Genomic DNA, 16,526 nt, shown 5'->3' on the forward strand with positions numbered 1-16,526 from the left:
AGGAGCGGCCGAGACCCCGTGAGCAGGTGAGAGCTGCTTTTGGGAGCTAAGAGGGAGGAATGTGAGTAGGTGTACCTGCATATTTCATGTTGTGATTTCCTTTCTGTACCTCCTGTCTTATGATTAGCTGGGGTGGGAGCTCGCCATTGTCATGAGGTCCTACTGACATTTGGGGAGAACCTCTGAGGTGTTTGATGCGTTAAAGCGGAAGCTGTGTTTGGAGGAAAATCTGACATGTTGGTGTGTCTCCCATTGGCAAGTAACCGTAAGGGCTTGGAGGCTAAGTCTCGCCCTCGTCTCGGGACCAGTAGTCTCGTCGGCGCACTGGAAACCGACTGTCTCTATTGCAGGGACAGCGCACTGGAAACCGACTGTCCCCACTGCAGTGACTTCGCACTGGTAGCTGTAATTGTTAGTTACATCAGATTTGCATCGGGCCACGATTTAATATTGCACTTGATCCTCTTTGTCTCGTCCACATGTCATACCCTGCAGATTTCTTGCCCGTTTATGTATTTATTCTCAAGCAGTGATGCATGCACAGGCATGCTGTGTGCAAGGACACAGAAGCCACCGCAGTTGAGTGGGCTAAGTGCGATAATTGTGTTCCTCCCCCCCCCCCCCCCCCCCCCCCCCCCCCCCCCCCAATTATTATGAGGGATACACATGCCCGAGTATGCCCCTTATTCCATTAATTGACAAATGAATCCGCGCTGATTCGGTGTTCAGTCCATGCAGTGATGGAGTATAGCACGAGTGAGACCTCAGTGCATGCAGTGACGAACTGCAGTAGCACGGGAGCGACTAAGCACTGACGGAATGTAGCACAGGTATGATCTTCAGTGCATGCAGTGACGAAGGAAGGAGTATAGGTCAGTGTGATCTCAGTCCATGCAGTGACCAAGTACTACTACGGGCATGACCATGCACTGACCGAATATAGCACAGGTATGATCTCCAGTGCTTCCAGTGACAGAGGGGTATATAGTTCAGTGTGAAGCTATTGACATTGTAAATGACAATGCCATTTATTTATCTGTTTTCAAAACCAACACCTAAATAAAAAATTGTCATTTACAATGCCAATAACTCTAACTTTGGCAAAGGCGAGACCGTTGCATTGTAAATGCTTGTTTACCCATCTGGCTGCAATTTACTTTATTTTTGTTTTTGCTTAGTGACACAAAGCAATTTCACCTGAAAACTAGTTCTTGTCCTACGCCTAGATTAACATGGTTTTCAATAACATATTGTAAGTATCCTCGTGTGTAGATATCCTGTATTAAAACTAAACATTTATTTCTAGATATAAGTTCCCTGATGAAGGCTTGTAACAGCCGAAATGCATTGGATGATTTATTAACATGCATCTGAACTAACAATGGATTTGAAAAAAGAGTGAACAACTCTTATCTATGAAAACCATCAAATAAAACACTGAATTAAACAAAGAGACAAGAGGACGTTTCGAGTTATTCAGTACAACCAAGGATCGTAATATTACAGCCCCTACGGGGGACAGAGCAGTGACCAGGAGATGTTCCCTAATTCAGGGGCACGCATTTCTAAATCCTTTCAGATGTTGCCATATCACAAAAAGCTCTACACACTTTTTTTCGTTGAATGTCTGCAAGTGGCAAACTGTTTCAGCTGTGTATTTTTGTGGTTGTTTCTCTAGACTTGCCCCCTTCTGTTGAGAGTATTCACCACCAATAATGGACGGCATCACCGCCTGGAAGAATTCTCCAGAGGCAATGTTCCATCAAGCGAACTTCAAATATACACCTGGTGAGTATCTCCATGCTACTTAACAATATTTTGCTAGGAAAATAAATCCATAATCTAGTGTGTCCACCAAGCTAATCACCTTTCCAGAACATGGCAATGATTACAACCTTGGTAATGCATGTATGTTCTGTTTATGTAGCGATGTTGAGGTACGAGCTACACAGTTCGAGACATTTATTGGCAGTAAATGATTGAAGAGATAGCTGGGTTCTGGGAGCAAAAACGGGCTGTTAATGCATTGTGATGTCTTTTTAAGCAGGTATCTTCTTATCTTTCTTAAATTGGAGCAGAATTGAAGTCCATATGAATATAGGGATGCTTTTTCCATATCCTGGTTAAGGACATGTTGCTTTTATTTTTATACTTCTTTACTCCCCAATAATAGTTGCTAGTGTACTGGGGGCCACAGGTGATGAACATGTCACACAGACGGATAGATGCTGGCTGTAACAGCCTTGCAAAGGATGTAGGTTGTCATGAAGATAGAGAGGGGAGCCATTGGAGTTCGATCAACATGTGCTCATGTTTCACGAGAGATGCTGCAGCGTGTAAGGTGCTCTTACGGAAAGCCCACTGTGGAGTGAAGGAAGCCATGGAGCAGGATAATGTCCCCATCAAGATGCAAGCTGGAGTTCTTAAACCTTTCTAAAGAAACTCTCACTCCAGACTGGATAGTCTTACCAGGACGTTTTTATTTTCTTGCCAATGTGTTTGTGGCGGTTTATTTAGGGGGTGAATTCAAGTGGGTGAAAGTTAGGGCTCCAGGCTGTCATGGTCCATGTAATTGAGCTGGGTGTGGACTAGTTGCTTGTTTTTGTTAGCAAATAAGAATTCTGTCAGTGGGTTGGTGTTCAGATAGTTGCTAATTCTGTTGGTGGGTAGGTTTTCATATAGTTGATGGATGTGCAGGCAGTGTTTCTGGATGACTGGAATGGACATGACTTTAAAGTTGAGTTGTTTCGTCTGCATGTTCACAAAGTTTAATGCCATCGTCACTGAGTAGAGCCCTGTGGGCTCCATTTAGAAGAGGAAAATGAGGCTTTGAACCAAAGATTCCTATAGAAAAATAATCCTAGACAAGACAAATTACGACAAACTTAGTGCACTATTTCTCACTCTGAAAGTAGATTTCCCAAATGTCTCCAACATTTTAAATGAATGTTTTAAATGTTGGAACCCTTGCACTGTAAACACCACATCTTTCTCAGATTCCACTTTCGAAGCATAACGCCCAATTAAATCAGGGCAGTAGTCAAGCTGAGGAACAGCAGACACTTCTCATAAGACTCTGCCCCAAAGTCACCAAAGACATAAATTGAACTTTTGGTCATGGATTTGGGCGAGCCTTCTGGGCGAGTGTATATACGAGAGAAATCTGAATCTTAAGTTATTCGGCCTTTTTGAACATGTCGTACATGCCAAATAGTTAGGCAAGCATCTTCTTTCTGTGTGTATTGCTCCTTCCTTAATGGCCTTTTACCGGTATTCAATCTCAAAAGTTTTTGTCGTTGTCCAATAAATGCAGTAAATTTTTCAATCTAATGTGTGCCTGAGGGACAGGAAGAATAGGGGTGAACTTAAATCCTATTACCATAATCACTATCACTTCTTAATTCAGGCATATTGTATGGCAGAGGGAGACCACTTTCAGCAAAGGATCCACAGGCAAGCCTCACCACATATTCAAAATGTTACATGGGAGACATGACCATAATTAACTTAAGGGGCGAGTAAAATGGATTACCCACCCCTTATTGGGACAGATTTGAGCTATTGCCCCCATCTGCCACCTGGCAGAAAGACTGACTTTCCCCAAATTCCTATCAGGGTAGCAAAAGCCCTTGCTCAAGGGGCTTCTCCCTCCCTCCCTGGTGCCTAGTGGGTGGATCCCTGCTTGGGGATCCACTAGGTGAGATTCTCCCCTTCCCTATAGTACCTCTCCCATGTGATTCAGTGCTCGGGGTGGGGGTCGGGGTCTGAGAGAGCCCCTCGAGCACTGAAACCGAAGCAAACCGATCTGCTTGTTTCAGTTTCATATGTAATGACGTCAGCGCGCTACATTCATTACATATGAAAAAAAAGCTTTAGGTGTTTGGGAAAGCTCTTCTCCACCTCCTGAGGCCCCAAAAATGTAAGGAAATCAGCAGAGGGATTCTGTGGTGGTGTGTCTAGGACATCCATGGCGCACCAGCGCTGCAGCCATGGACGTAACCGTTGCGTCCATGGCATGGAAAGGGTTAATCCTATTAATAAGTTCCTCCCTTGGGATTCTAGTGTTGATTACAATGTTATTCAAGCCACTGCAATTATAATCATGGGCCCAATAAGCTCTGCTGCAATCAGTCATGCAATTCCATGTGTGCAATACTAATATTGGTTTAGCAGATTGTCATCCTGCAAAATTCCCTCCTGATTAGAAAAACCTTTAAAACAATCTTACAGGTAGGCATTCGACTTTATTCATGATTGACTGCTAACAAATCTCAAAAATTATGTGTGTACTGATGTGATCATCTAACCTGTTGCCCAACCCATCCCAAAACCTATAAAGCAACTTGAAGTGTGTTGACACTATTCAACAATAAAACGTTTCTAACTCTAAAGAGAATATATATAGATTCATATTTGCTTCGAAGACTGGTTTACACTCTAGGAGATCGGTATTGGGAAGTGGTGGAACGTTGTATGGTGGGACATTTGCCCGGGGTTAAGTCATTGTCGCAACACTTCAAAAAATGTTAATCTATATTTTGTAGCTTTCAATTGGTAGTCATGTGCTGGTATCTATACTAGCCACATCAGTCTAGATTTCCATGGATCTGTAAATTTGAGAAGTGTATTGGGTTGGTAGGTTTATTTTGATGCCAACCCACTTTGTAACCAAATCTTGAATTTTCCTATAGAAGCTCCCGTCTCAAAACATTCTCTAGTACATGGGTACTCATAATACGACCCGCCCAGCCTTAATTGGCGGCCCGCGGACCTTGCTGCCATACCAGTCCTTCATGTAAAGTTTAAACCGAGAAGATGGCCGCAGGCGCATACGTTGTGAATACGTATTCACAACGTTTGCTCCTGTGACCATCTTCTCTGCTTATGCTTGCCTCTGATTGGCCTGAGCCTCTGGGACCGCGAAGCACAGGCCCTTTAAAAGTCAGCTGTAACTAGCGCTTTTACAGCTGACTTTTAAAGGACCTGTTAAGAAACTTCCTGTGTCCGTGGTGACGACGTCCTCGCAGCCCCGGAGAATCTTCACTGCAGCCGGAAAACCTTCAGCGTCACTAGTTTAGCTGAGGGTAAGTGTAACCGCGGCCAGTACTATGGGTTATAGCCATTGTTGCCTGTTAAGTTGAATTTATCACCACAATTATTTTTATCAATCAAGCTGACCTGGAATCGCATAGACTTGTGCGCTTCCTTTTCAGCTACCCCATTGGCCTTCGCGTGCGTCTTTTAATGAAAGACTGCATGCTATTGGCCAAAGGCGGGCGCATTTTTCCGCCCACGGCCTATTAGTGTCTATTACGCACTTGGTGCGCGTAATTGATGCCAGTAGGCCGTCACATGGTTTCAATTATCGTGCCCACACGCGGGTGCGGTAATTGAAACACATGGCTCGCAGTGACGTGTGCTCGCGCTGCTTCTTTATTTTTGGATTCATTTCACACGGAAGCAACAAAAGCAGTTTCTTTTCCTTGTGAAACGGAGGCTGCATATCTCGTGTTGTGCAAGAAGGCACACGTTCTTGTTTAACCGCTTCCGTGCGGTTCCGATTCCCCCCTGTGCTGGACATTCCAGAACAGGGTGCAGTCGTGACGGAACCGTTCCGTCATCAGCACAGCTCAACCGTGACTGATGACGGAATGGTTCCGTCACAAGCATCGAAGGGGTTAAATCTCTTCATTTTTGCCCCTTTGGATAAATCTTCATGACATTTCCCAAAAGGATGCACATAATTAAGATTGTTTTTGGCACATTTTATTAACTTTAATCCAGGCATGGGTGGAGCGAATATTTATAGCGGATGTCCCTAATTTTGTATTTCCCATTCATAGTCCTAACGAAATTTCCCAAGTGCACAGCAAAAACTGTTGAAAGGATTTAAAACAATCTTGCAATTGTTAGGTTTGGGACAACTTGAAATCCTTTCGTGGTTTGGTGGAAATCTTTACGATGATTCCTTTAACTATATGTGAATCTCTGTTGATGAACTGCTTACAAAAGCAAATCACTTTAGCTCTGGTGGCCAAAATGCAGTACACGAACTGCTTCTCTCCAGGTATGGGGCCCTCTACTGTGAAAATATATGGTGGTGCCTTGTGGGTCAAAGTGAACACCTCTGTAGCAGCGGTCTTCTTTCCCTGGTTCGCAAATATGTATTTGTTTTTTATTTTAATGATCTTTATTCAAATTTCACTGTAAACAATTTCCAATGGTAATAATCATCAGTTACTTTGCAAATTTAGTCAATAAACTGCAATAAGATTACATAAACAGTCCCCAACTAACCTCCACCCCCCTGCTCTGGTACACAGCTTTATAAACAATTTAGAGAATCATAGCTGCATATGGGTAAATCAGTCATTGACATCAAAGTACATTGCCATAGGGGACCCAGTACCCATCCCTACCATCACACAGACGGGTCCCCAGGTGACGCATCTTTTTGGGGTTCTTTCACGCCCGACAACATGGCCACCCACAACCTTAAATCATCTTCCAGTTTTTCATCTTTACAATCTTTCATCTGGATTTCCACAGCAGTTGCCCACTCTAAGACATCACTCAGCTGCACCACGCAGCACAACCTAAGCATCACTCAGCAGCACCTGAGCACCATCTCAGCCCCAGGTCAGCACCAGTACTGCGCCATCTGAGCACCAGCAAAGCACCACTTCCGCATCAGTGCAGCACCACCTCACTACCAGCACTGTTTGTCCCCTCCCAATAACAAAACCAGCATTTACAATGCAATAGGTCTCGCATTATTAAAGTTTGAGCTATTGGCATTGCTAAAGAATGCAACACATTGTAAATGCTTGTTCCTTTTGTAAGGTATCGTTGGCTACCTTTGTGTTTTGTTTACCTGCCCTGGTCCTGGCTGGGGTGCCGCTCTGTTCTCCTCAGAAGCTGCGCCCCGTGTGATCTCTGAGCCCCTCGCTGCGCACAGCTATCGAACTGTCAACCGAAACCTTTGCGTCCAGGAGGCAGTGGCGCAGTTAATATCATTGGGCCCGACTTTGTAAACTCATTCAACTCCTCCTGCAATGGATGTTACATTCTTATGGTGATCCGTGTGTAATGTGTATTAGCAGCGTGACTGGTGAGAAAGGAAGAAATGCAACAGATAGCAAAGACCTCGGGTGACGTGTGTGCCTCTTTTGACGGTCATTCATTACCGTAACACACAGGCTGTCATCACTGCTTTTGTTAATTGTTACTCGGGGTATCATTTACTGTGTGAAATACGGTTGGACTAAAGAAGAGGAAGAAACCTGTATTTTCACCACCCCTGTAAATCCGAAGGTACGTTATTCCTCAGAGTGAGATACTTGTGATTGAAATGTTTTAAATGTTTACATTTCTGTTTGTCAGAATGAGACCTTGCCACCCTGCAAAAACTTATCTGGATAGGGGACTTTGTTAAAAAGTTATTAGATGAGTGTCTAGAACTGATTAAGTTGTGTGATATACAAACAAGTTGATGTGGCCTAACGGCTAGAGCTGTCGACCTCCAGGCTAAACAACCAGGTTCGAGTCTCGGCTGAGAAGCTCAACATATTGTGATTCTTGGCAAATTGCTTAATATCCCGTGCCTAACAAAATTAATGTGTGCCTGTGTGAGGCGACTGGTGTTCGTGTGAAGCGCTCTGGTACCTTCGGGTCAAGGTTGCGATATATAAAACTCCCTAAACAAAAGCTCTCTCTCGCTCTCCTTTGCTCCACTTAATGCACAAGTGCTGCTATAAGAGTGATGTGACACAATATGAACAGCCAATCACACACAACCCCAAAATACTCCCCATATAGATCAAAGCATACATCCTTGCCCTTTCAACCAAACATATAAATGCCTTATATTTGCTACATTTCATATCGAATCTCATTGACCTATAATAACATAACCAGATCAAAGGTCTGGTAAAACCACACACATCGGAACACATTCTCCAAGGGCCTCACTACAAACCTACAGGCTAAGCAAAGCCAAGGAAGAGGTATACACACCATCCACAGTGCACTTCAGTGCCTCGTTAGTGGTATGAAGTGGTGTGTGTGTATATGTATGTCCATAACGTTTCGGCTCAAACAGAGCCTTGTTCACATGACAACGTGAAAAAATAGAAACACACCTTTTAAAGTGACTCATTCAATGCACGTGATACTGTTGGTTGCAATAGACATGGATGAAGGAAAATATGAGTAATATTAGAAGCCATATACTTGACGGCATATCTATTTACAGCCATTGCCACAGCAGATAGGTAACCACAATGCGATCATAATTTAGCTGATAAACTACTCGATGAATATGCAAATCAGATCAATGGACATGACCAATTATTTTTAGTAATCATATAAAATGCAAAAGAATGATTGAATCATAGTATGAATACATTAAACTTTTCAAAATTGTGGGATAAATCCCGGTTATATTCAATTCAGTCATACAGCACCATTACGGGCTGAAAATAACAGCAGTGCAAAAAAGTGCTATGTGCTTAAAAGTAGGCTAAAATCTTAGCGGGTAAGCAGCAGTTATCATATCTACATATTGTTATATGAGTGGACTGAGCCCAGTCACACTCAGAATCGACATAAATCAGTCTACTAACAGCGTATTGATATCCTCATAGCAATAGGTGTTCAGTCAAAATGCCCTATGGGGAGAGAAGAATAAAGTGCGATAGTACAGAAATTTCATATGGGACAAATACAGCATGAGTGCCTGATCTCCAACCTAAAATTACTAAGTTCAGTTCAAAAAGAATTGGGGGTTAGACATAAGATTTTCAATATATAATGTGTAAAACACTTTAAGACAATAAATAGTAGATAGATGGTTAAAATATCATTCTAAAATCACTAGAAAATCGCTGGAAAACCATCTACTATTATGTACAGGTAAAAGTGTCAATCTGCCCGCAGATGTTAAAGGACACTAGTGACTATCCAAGGCTAGTATGCAAATCTTCCGTGATATTCAAACCACCCGGATGCTTAGAGGCTAGACGGAGGATATATTTTGTTTCCAATCTGCGAAGCATTGCTTCTGTCTCCTCCATGTCTGCTCGCTGTGACAGCATCAATTACAAAAAATGTTAGCCCCTTGTTATCACTTTGATGAACATCTTTAAAGTGCCGGGCTACCGGGTAGGTATTGTCATGGTTCGTGATTGCCCTTAGGTGCTGCAGGATGCACTTATGCACCGCCAACTTCGTGCTCCCTACATACCTAAGGGAACATGGACATTGGAGCACATAAATAGCATACTCTGTCTTGCAGGTTAGCACTTTGTCAATTTTAAATTCCTTCTCACTGAACCCATCTTTATAGGCCTTAGTACACCATTTATTTATTTATTTATTCAAAGTTTTATATAGCGCGAACAAGATCCTTACAGATATCAGAGCGCTTCACAGAGACAGTGTAGGGGCAGTAGGAAAGAACAGAGAAAATGGGAGCAGTATAATAGTCACTACCATGGTAAGATAATCATAATAACATACATAGAACATATCAATATACAATCAGGTAAACAAGTGATATAAGAAGGCACAAGTCATTGATCCCACTACAGAGGTGTTCAGGTACACCCTGGGTGTGTGGATGGTTCACACCAATGTCGTAGTATAGAGAGAACACTGAGTGGGGGCATCGGGAGAGCGAGTCAGTAAACCACAGTGAATCATATATTGGTCTGTAGTAAGAGAGTAGCGTAGGGGTGTCCCCATCCAGTAGAAGTATAGAGCCAGTGGACAGGTGAACAGTGATACAAAACAATGCAGAGTCTCTGATCACCATGCGTACACGATTTGCACACTTTGCACCCAAGTGGTCTTTTCCATCACTTAGTATTGATAAGCCGATCCCTCCTAGACGGTGCTCGACTGTACGTGAGGGTTGCCTTGCATGGTAAGGTAGGGCCAATGATGGGATCACTCTTTAGGATTGATCAATTCCGATTGATAATGCGATATATTTCGCGATGTTGTTTATTGAAGCCAGTGATGATCCTAAACTCATTTTGTGGCTTACTACTATTGTCCAAACATATGGCAGTATCGCTAGAAGTGGTATGGTCATATCTAGTCAGTAGGTCCCGCCTTTCCTTGAGTTTAGATTTTGCTATGGCCCTATCAATCAGTTCCTCAGAGTAACCCCTCTGTAAGAATCTCATCTTACTGGCGGCTTGTGCTTTATCTAGTTCAGACTCACTGCTGCACACTCTACGTAATCGCAGCATTTCACCATATGGTATACTGGTTATCAGATGGTTTGGGTGGGAGCTAGCCGCATGTAAAATTGTATTACCGGCTGTTTCCTTTTCTAAATAATCTGGTCTCAATCTTGTTGTTCTCAATGTATACTTCAGTATCTAGAAAGGTTACACTGGTCTGACTCATTGTGACAGTGAATTTTATATTCAACTTATTGATGTTAATAGCTTTAACAAATTCCTCCCCTGCCTCTTTCCCACCTTCCCAAAAACAAACAAATCGTCTATGAAACGATTCCAAGCAATGATGTTAGAGCTGAGCACTTCTCTGTAGTCCGCTTTGAGGACCAGTTCCTCCCAAGCTCCCATGTGCAAACATGCGTAGCTTGGGGAGAAACTGGCCCCCATTGCGACTCCTTGTAACTGACGATAGATCAAATTGTTGTACATGAATACATTGTTGTTCAGACATATACGAAGCATTGATAGCAGCATGGTATTATGATCATTGTATTGCTCTGCCCGTTGGGATAAGTAATACTGTACTGCCGCGATCCCATCATCATGTAATATGCTCGTATATAGAGCTGACACATCAAGGGCTAACATCCAATAACCCTCAACCCACTCTATAGTTTGCAATTTAAAGAGAAAATGCCCGGTGTCTTGGATACAAGAGTCCAATGATTTAACTTGGCCCTGCAAGAAATAGTCAATGTAAACCGAGGTTGTCTCTAACAAACCACGCCTGGCTGAGATGATAGGCCTGCAAGGGGGGCTTGTTATGTCCTTATGTACCTTCGGAAGAAAGTAGATGAGTGGGATAACCGGATGATCATTTTTCAAGTACTTGAATTTGTCATCTGAGATCATTTTCCTGTTTTTCCATTTGGATAGTTTCAAATGATACTCAGCTTGCATTGCTTTCACAATAACCATGTTCGAACGTTCATAGTGTTCCCTATTGTTGAGCTGAAGGTATGGTTCTTTATCATACATAGATCTTGTGAGGAGTACAATATTTCCTCCCTTGTCACTCCCCTGAACTATGGTTTTCCTGTCATTGCTAAGTTTCTGCATCAGTGTCTCATACTGTTTAGTCCTCAAATCAAATTTGTGCTTCATTTGGTTAACCTTTTTATACAGTCCTTTGATCTGGGAGATGACATTCTCATTAAATATGTCAATTGAATCGCGGGGCATTAGTGGACTGAAAGTCGAGGCAGATTTGAAAGGGGTGGCTGGTGACATTTGTTTTATGCCTTGATGACTTGCTGATTCACTTGTTCTGTGAATAGTACCCACTCCTGAGTCCGCCCCATCTGTCATCCATAAATCCACTATATCACTGGGCACGATAGATCCAGATGCCGTGATAATATCCGTAGTCTCATGTACCACCTCAGCACCCGGATTTTTGTTCTTCATAAGATGGAATTTTCGAAGTTTTAACTTGCGCACCGCTTTGTAAATATCTATTCTTGTGGCAGCAAAGTTCATGTTGGTTTGAGGGGCATATGATAAGCCAAGTTTAAGTATATCCTCTTCGGTAAGCTCTATTGAGGTCAAGTTAATGATAGTAGTTTCCTTCATTGATTTTTCTACTGCTTCTTGGCTGCCCATTGCCCCCTGCCTCTCTTTTTGTATGTTGTTCCTCTTCCTTGCCCTGTACCTTTACCTGCGTTTGTAGTTTGCGCGTTTCCTCCGTAATTTCCTTGTACACGTGGGCGTAATTACTACAGTCTCTCTTGACATAAAAAATGAATTTCCTCGCCTGGTAGTGGTTTGGTGATATTGCCTGCTGCCAATGCGCCTCGTTGGTCCGATTCAAAATCACTGCCTGCCCCAGAGCTTATATCAGACAGTGAAATCTGTCTGATCCCTATTCCTTGTTGTCGTTTTAACATGTCCCTGGGCCTTGTTTTTAGTTTCCCGATAGGCATCGTACTTTTTAGAGAAAGTGAAGATCTGACCCAACTCGTAGTCATTACGGTCGCTCTGAAATTTGTATGCCTTTCTATCCATTATTTTTTCCTGTTCCTTCTTTTATCTTTCATACATTTCCTCAGTGAGTTTTTTTTCTTTTCCTCATTATCCTCAAAGGCATCCAATTCCTCATACATTGTGTCAATTTCTTTAAGCAGTTGCGCCCTGTCAATCTCCGCGTATTTTACTAGTAAAAGAACCTGACGCCTTGAAGCCTCAAGATTAATCTCTGCCCATTCTTTCATGAGTTCCGGGTTCGGATTTTCATAGCTTGGTGATGTCAGTATGCATAGCCCCCTCGGTATTCGGTTCATGTCTATATAACTTTGCACAGACTTTGCTTCCCACCATTTGCTTAGCTCGTTTCTGAGCTTTTTTTTCCCAAGATTTAAATTTGTCTTTTAAGTTACTGTTAATCGTAGTAGGCTCACTGCCGCTTTTGTCCCGTATATTTGCTGGTATAGGGAGGCTGAGTTCCTTCATGTTGTCGGCCGACATTTTATTAAAGCACAATAAGCAATTTTAGTTAATCTTTGCCCGGGGATCCTGAAGCGGGTTCAAACTTCCTCCTCGAATCACTTATCCCCAGTGCACCAAATCTCTCCACCCCTGCTTCTTGGAACAATGCTAATGCCAAACGGGAAGAGTGATTACCTCTGGTGTAGCGTGTCCTCTGACTCGGCACTCCCAAAGGGCTCCTCCTCCACTCCTGGCATCTCAAGCTCGTAGTTCCAATGCTGTGGGGGGGTCAAACGCCGTTCCTCTTCCAAGGATTTGTATATTCCGGGGAAACCAGGAAAGCAGCTTCGTTTGCGGCGTTGTCCAATATGGAGAGGGTCCCATGTTATGGCCTACGTAGCCACCCGGTCAATAATATCCTGAGACTCCGTGCAATCGTTGAAGTAGTCAGCTCGATATCAACTTCCCCAAACAACACAGACACGGACCTGGACTCCAGTGCAATTTTATTTAATAATTAAATGCGTGCTAGTCGCCATGACGTTTCGGCTCAAACAGAGCCTTGTTCACATGACAACGTGAAAAAATATAAACATATATATTCCTTTGATTCCTCTCGCCTCTTTCTCTCCCAGTGGAAGTCACAGCACAACAGCAGGTAAGTCCAAGTATGTTATTTATTCTTTTAAAACACCATGTGCAAAAGCGTGCAAAAACAGGACGGGCTAAGCGTTTCGGCTACAATTAGCCTTCAACTGGACCTTAGAGTCCCAAGGCGTCTAGACAATTTATAAAGTGTTCAGTGCTAGTACCCTTCTTTGTTTTAACAAAACACTAGACTGCTAGCCTCATTCACAAACTATGGTCAAAGACGGTCGCCATTTTGTTTTTCTTTTCCTTACAACACTGTGAAGTACTTGTAAAGTGCCACGTGCAGCAAAATAATTCATTTTCCGCATTTAAAACATTGAACTCTATCTTTAAACGACTATCCACAATCTGTACACTTCTACAGGGCGCAGTATACATATATCATTTTGATTCTAATGTTAAGCCTTGTTCTTGATTCATACTGGTCACACACTTACTTGTAAAGTACTTCTTGGAGTGGCACAGTATGGCCCGCTAATCATTTCCTACATTTGATCCATATATACAACCCTGTTACTTACGAATATATACAGTTTTGATCGTTATACTTATTCTAATACAGTGTCATTGCAAAATTCCATTTTCTGCAGAACATTTCATATGCATCTCACACTATGATCGCTATCACTCATATATTCCCCCAACATCAGATATTCGTCTTTTCTGTAACACTATTACGTTCCTGATAAAGTACCTAGTCCAACTTTTGACTATTGCTTGATAATTTTGTGTACAGTCATTTCGTAAGTGTATATATGTATGTATATAATTACAGTACAATACTACCAATGCTATGGAGGGACAGGCTCGTGCCGGTGCAAGATTAATTCTTACTTTTTGCCTACATGCACTGGGGCTGCAAAGAGCGTTCCCATAAAGGTTGCAATTCACACTAACCCCCAAGCCTGAACAGATAAGTGATTTAAAATTCCGCCAGACCAGTTGAAGGAACCAAGAGGGAAACATCTCATGAACCTTGGCTCTGTTGGTTACAGTCCAATCCTTCTTTTCTGTTGAACAATTTTTTTTTTAAAGGGGGTGGTGTTAGATAGCATACGTGGATTACCTGATGACATCCTCTAAGAATCTAGGTACTGTAAAGAGCTACTGTGTGCTATAAAATAGACATAGAGTGGAGATTCGAAAAGCCCCGCAGAACTCCTTGCCCATTAGGGCTGGCGTATCATCTCTATTTCTCCCCACCTGTCTCACATGCCATTGTAATGTTACATCAAAACAGGAACTCGCATATGACAAATGGGAGTGGTGTCACAGACATTAGTTGCAGTAATATTAGGGAGCTACTGCTGTGTTACAATATTGAAATCCCTGTTATTAGCCATGATTATAAAATGTAAACACATTGAGAATTTAGGTGAGTGCACCTGTGCACTTTCAGTGACTGGGCCAAAGACGGCAGCAAGCTCTCAATTCATTGCAATCTTGCCAAGGCTAGACCTTTTGGCTTTGCTAATGCTTGCTTCCTTGTTTGTACTTTCAGCTAGCTGGAGATATTAAAGAAACTGCATTGGTTGAATTATATAACGTAATAAGCTGTAACTGGGCAATGAAATGCCAAACAAATACTAAAAATTGGGATGTTTTGCTCTTTCCGGCCACACCTGACTCTGCCCACTGGCCCAATCTTCTGGTTATTCCCGCCCTCTGATTCTCCGTCAGCTCTACTAACCCCCACCTGAAACATGGCCCATCCCCTCTCTACAGGCCTGACCGTTGTATCTGAGCCTTTCAGATTCCTTTAGTTTGACAGCTGCTCCACACCAAATAGCACTGTCCAGATTAGCTCCTTCCCTATGTGTTTCTACTCTGTATCCTTGTACTGTGTGCATGCCAGGTCTGGTGGCGCAGTGGACTAATGCATCCGCTGCAGGGGCCTGTGTTCTACCTCATTCTCACAGGTTTAAATCCTGGCGGATCGTGCCTTTCATCCATCTGAGGTCGATAAAATGAGTTGGGTGGCAATAAACATCTGTTGTTCAGCGCCAAGATACCTATGGGTGAACTTGTGCTTGTATATACGTGTGTGTGCATGCCCTTTATTTCAAAACATTACTTTGATGTTGCTCACAGATCGGTTGCGAGAAGTGGTGTTGATCCGTCGGTCGTGACGTGGTGTCTGTCCAGCAGTCGTGATGCAGTGTCGGTCCATTGGTCATCCGGTGGAAAATCAGATTCCTGGTCCTTGTTACTTGTTGCATAGTAACAAACTAGCTGGAGAGCTCCACAATGGCCTACTGTTCAGTTTCCAAGCCTTGCAAACGACCCAGATCGATACAAAGCAAACGCAGGACCTTCCATGGGAAGAAGAGTACTTGTTTGCAGAATGTCCAAAAGAAAAAGCAACCTGTTTGCTTTGCAAAGAGAAAGTAAATGTTCTTAAGAGGTATAACCTGGAACGGCACTACAAAATGCAGCTCTCTTGATACACTGCAAACTTCCCACTGAACTCAAAACTGCGTTCTGCAAAAGTGGCATCGTTGAAGCAAGCACTTCTTTCCCAGCAGAAGATCTTCCATTGCCAGATGAAGGAATCTGAGGCTGTAACAGAAGCGTCTTTCAAAATATGCTACTTGCTTGCCAAACATAAAAAAACATTCTCAGTTGCAGAGCTGGTGAAGCAATGTTTCCTTTCATCAGCCGAAATTTTATTTGACAACTACACTAATAAAGCCAGCATTTTAAAGGAAATCGGTGCAGTACAGCTATCCGATTCCACGTGTGCACGCAAAATAGAGGCAATGGGACAAAACGTCCAGGAGCAGGTGATCAAAGCAGTAAGAGTCACTGTTCTTCAGCATTGCCATGGATGAGTCCACAGACATAGATGTGGCCCAGTTATTAGTTTGGGTGAGGTATCTGGACCAATCGCTTCATCCCAAAGAAGAGCTCCTGTGCCTTCTACCACTGCAAGCGCACACAAGAGGAGAAGATGTACTAGACAGCATGTGCAACTACTTTAAAACAAATGACATACCACTGAACACTCTTGTCAGCATAACAACGGATGGGGCTCCTGCCATGGTAGGTCATGACAGAGGCTTCGTATCTATGCTTAAAAAGCTCATAGGACAGGCTGTGATAGACTACCACTGAATTATTCACCAGGAAGTGTTGTGTACAAAATTAAAGCATGGAGAACTGAATAGTGTCCTAAAAGGTTCAGTGAAAATTGTTAATTTT

The 16,526-nt window shown here is 42.8% G+C and overlaps 1 protein-coding gene across 1 annotated transcript in view; it reads left to right on the plus strand.

Annotated features, from left to right (window-relative positions):
• The window catches only part of SAP18 (Sin3A associated protein 18), a 47,252-nt gene that overhangs the window by 13,478 nt on the left and 17,248 nt on the right, over positions 1-16,526 (plus strand). The window contains exon 2 of the mRNA XM_078657085.1: positions 1,679-1,788. Coding sequence (XP_078513211.1) covers positions 1,679-1,788 — 110 coding nt within the window. The remainder of the gene's footprint in view (positions 1-1,678; positions 1,789-16,526) is intronic.

This window comes from Lissotriton helveticus, chromosome 8, assembly GCF_964261635.1.
Source record: "Lissotriton helveticus chromosome 8, aLisHel1.1, whole genome shotgun sequence".
Classification (NCBI taxonomy): domain Eukaryota; kingdom Metazoa; phylum Chordata; class Amphibia; order Caudata; family Salamandridae; genus Lissotriton; species Lissotriton helveticus.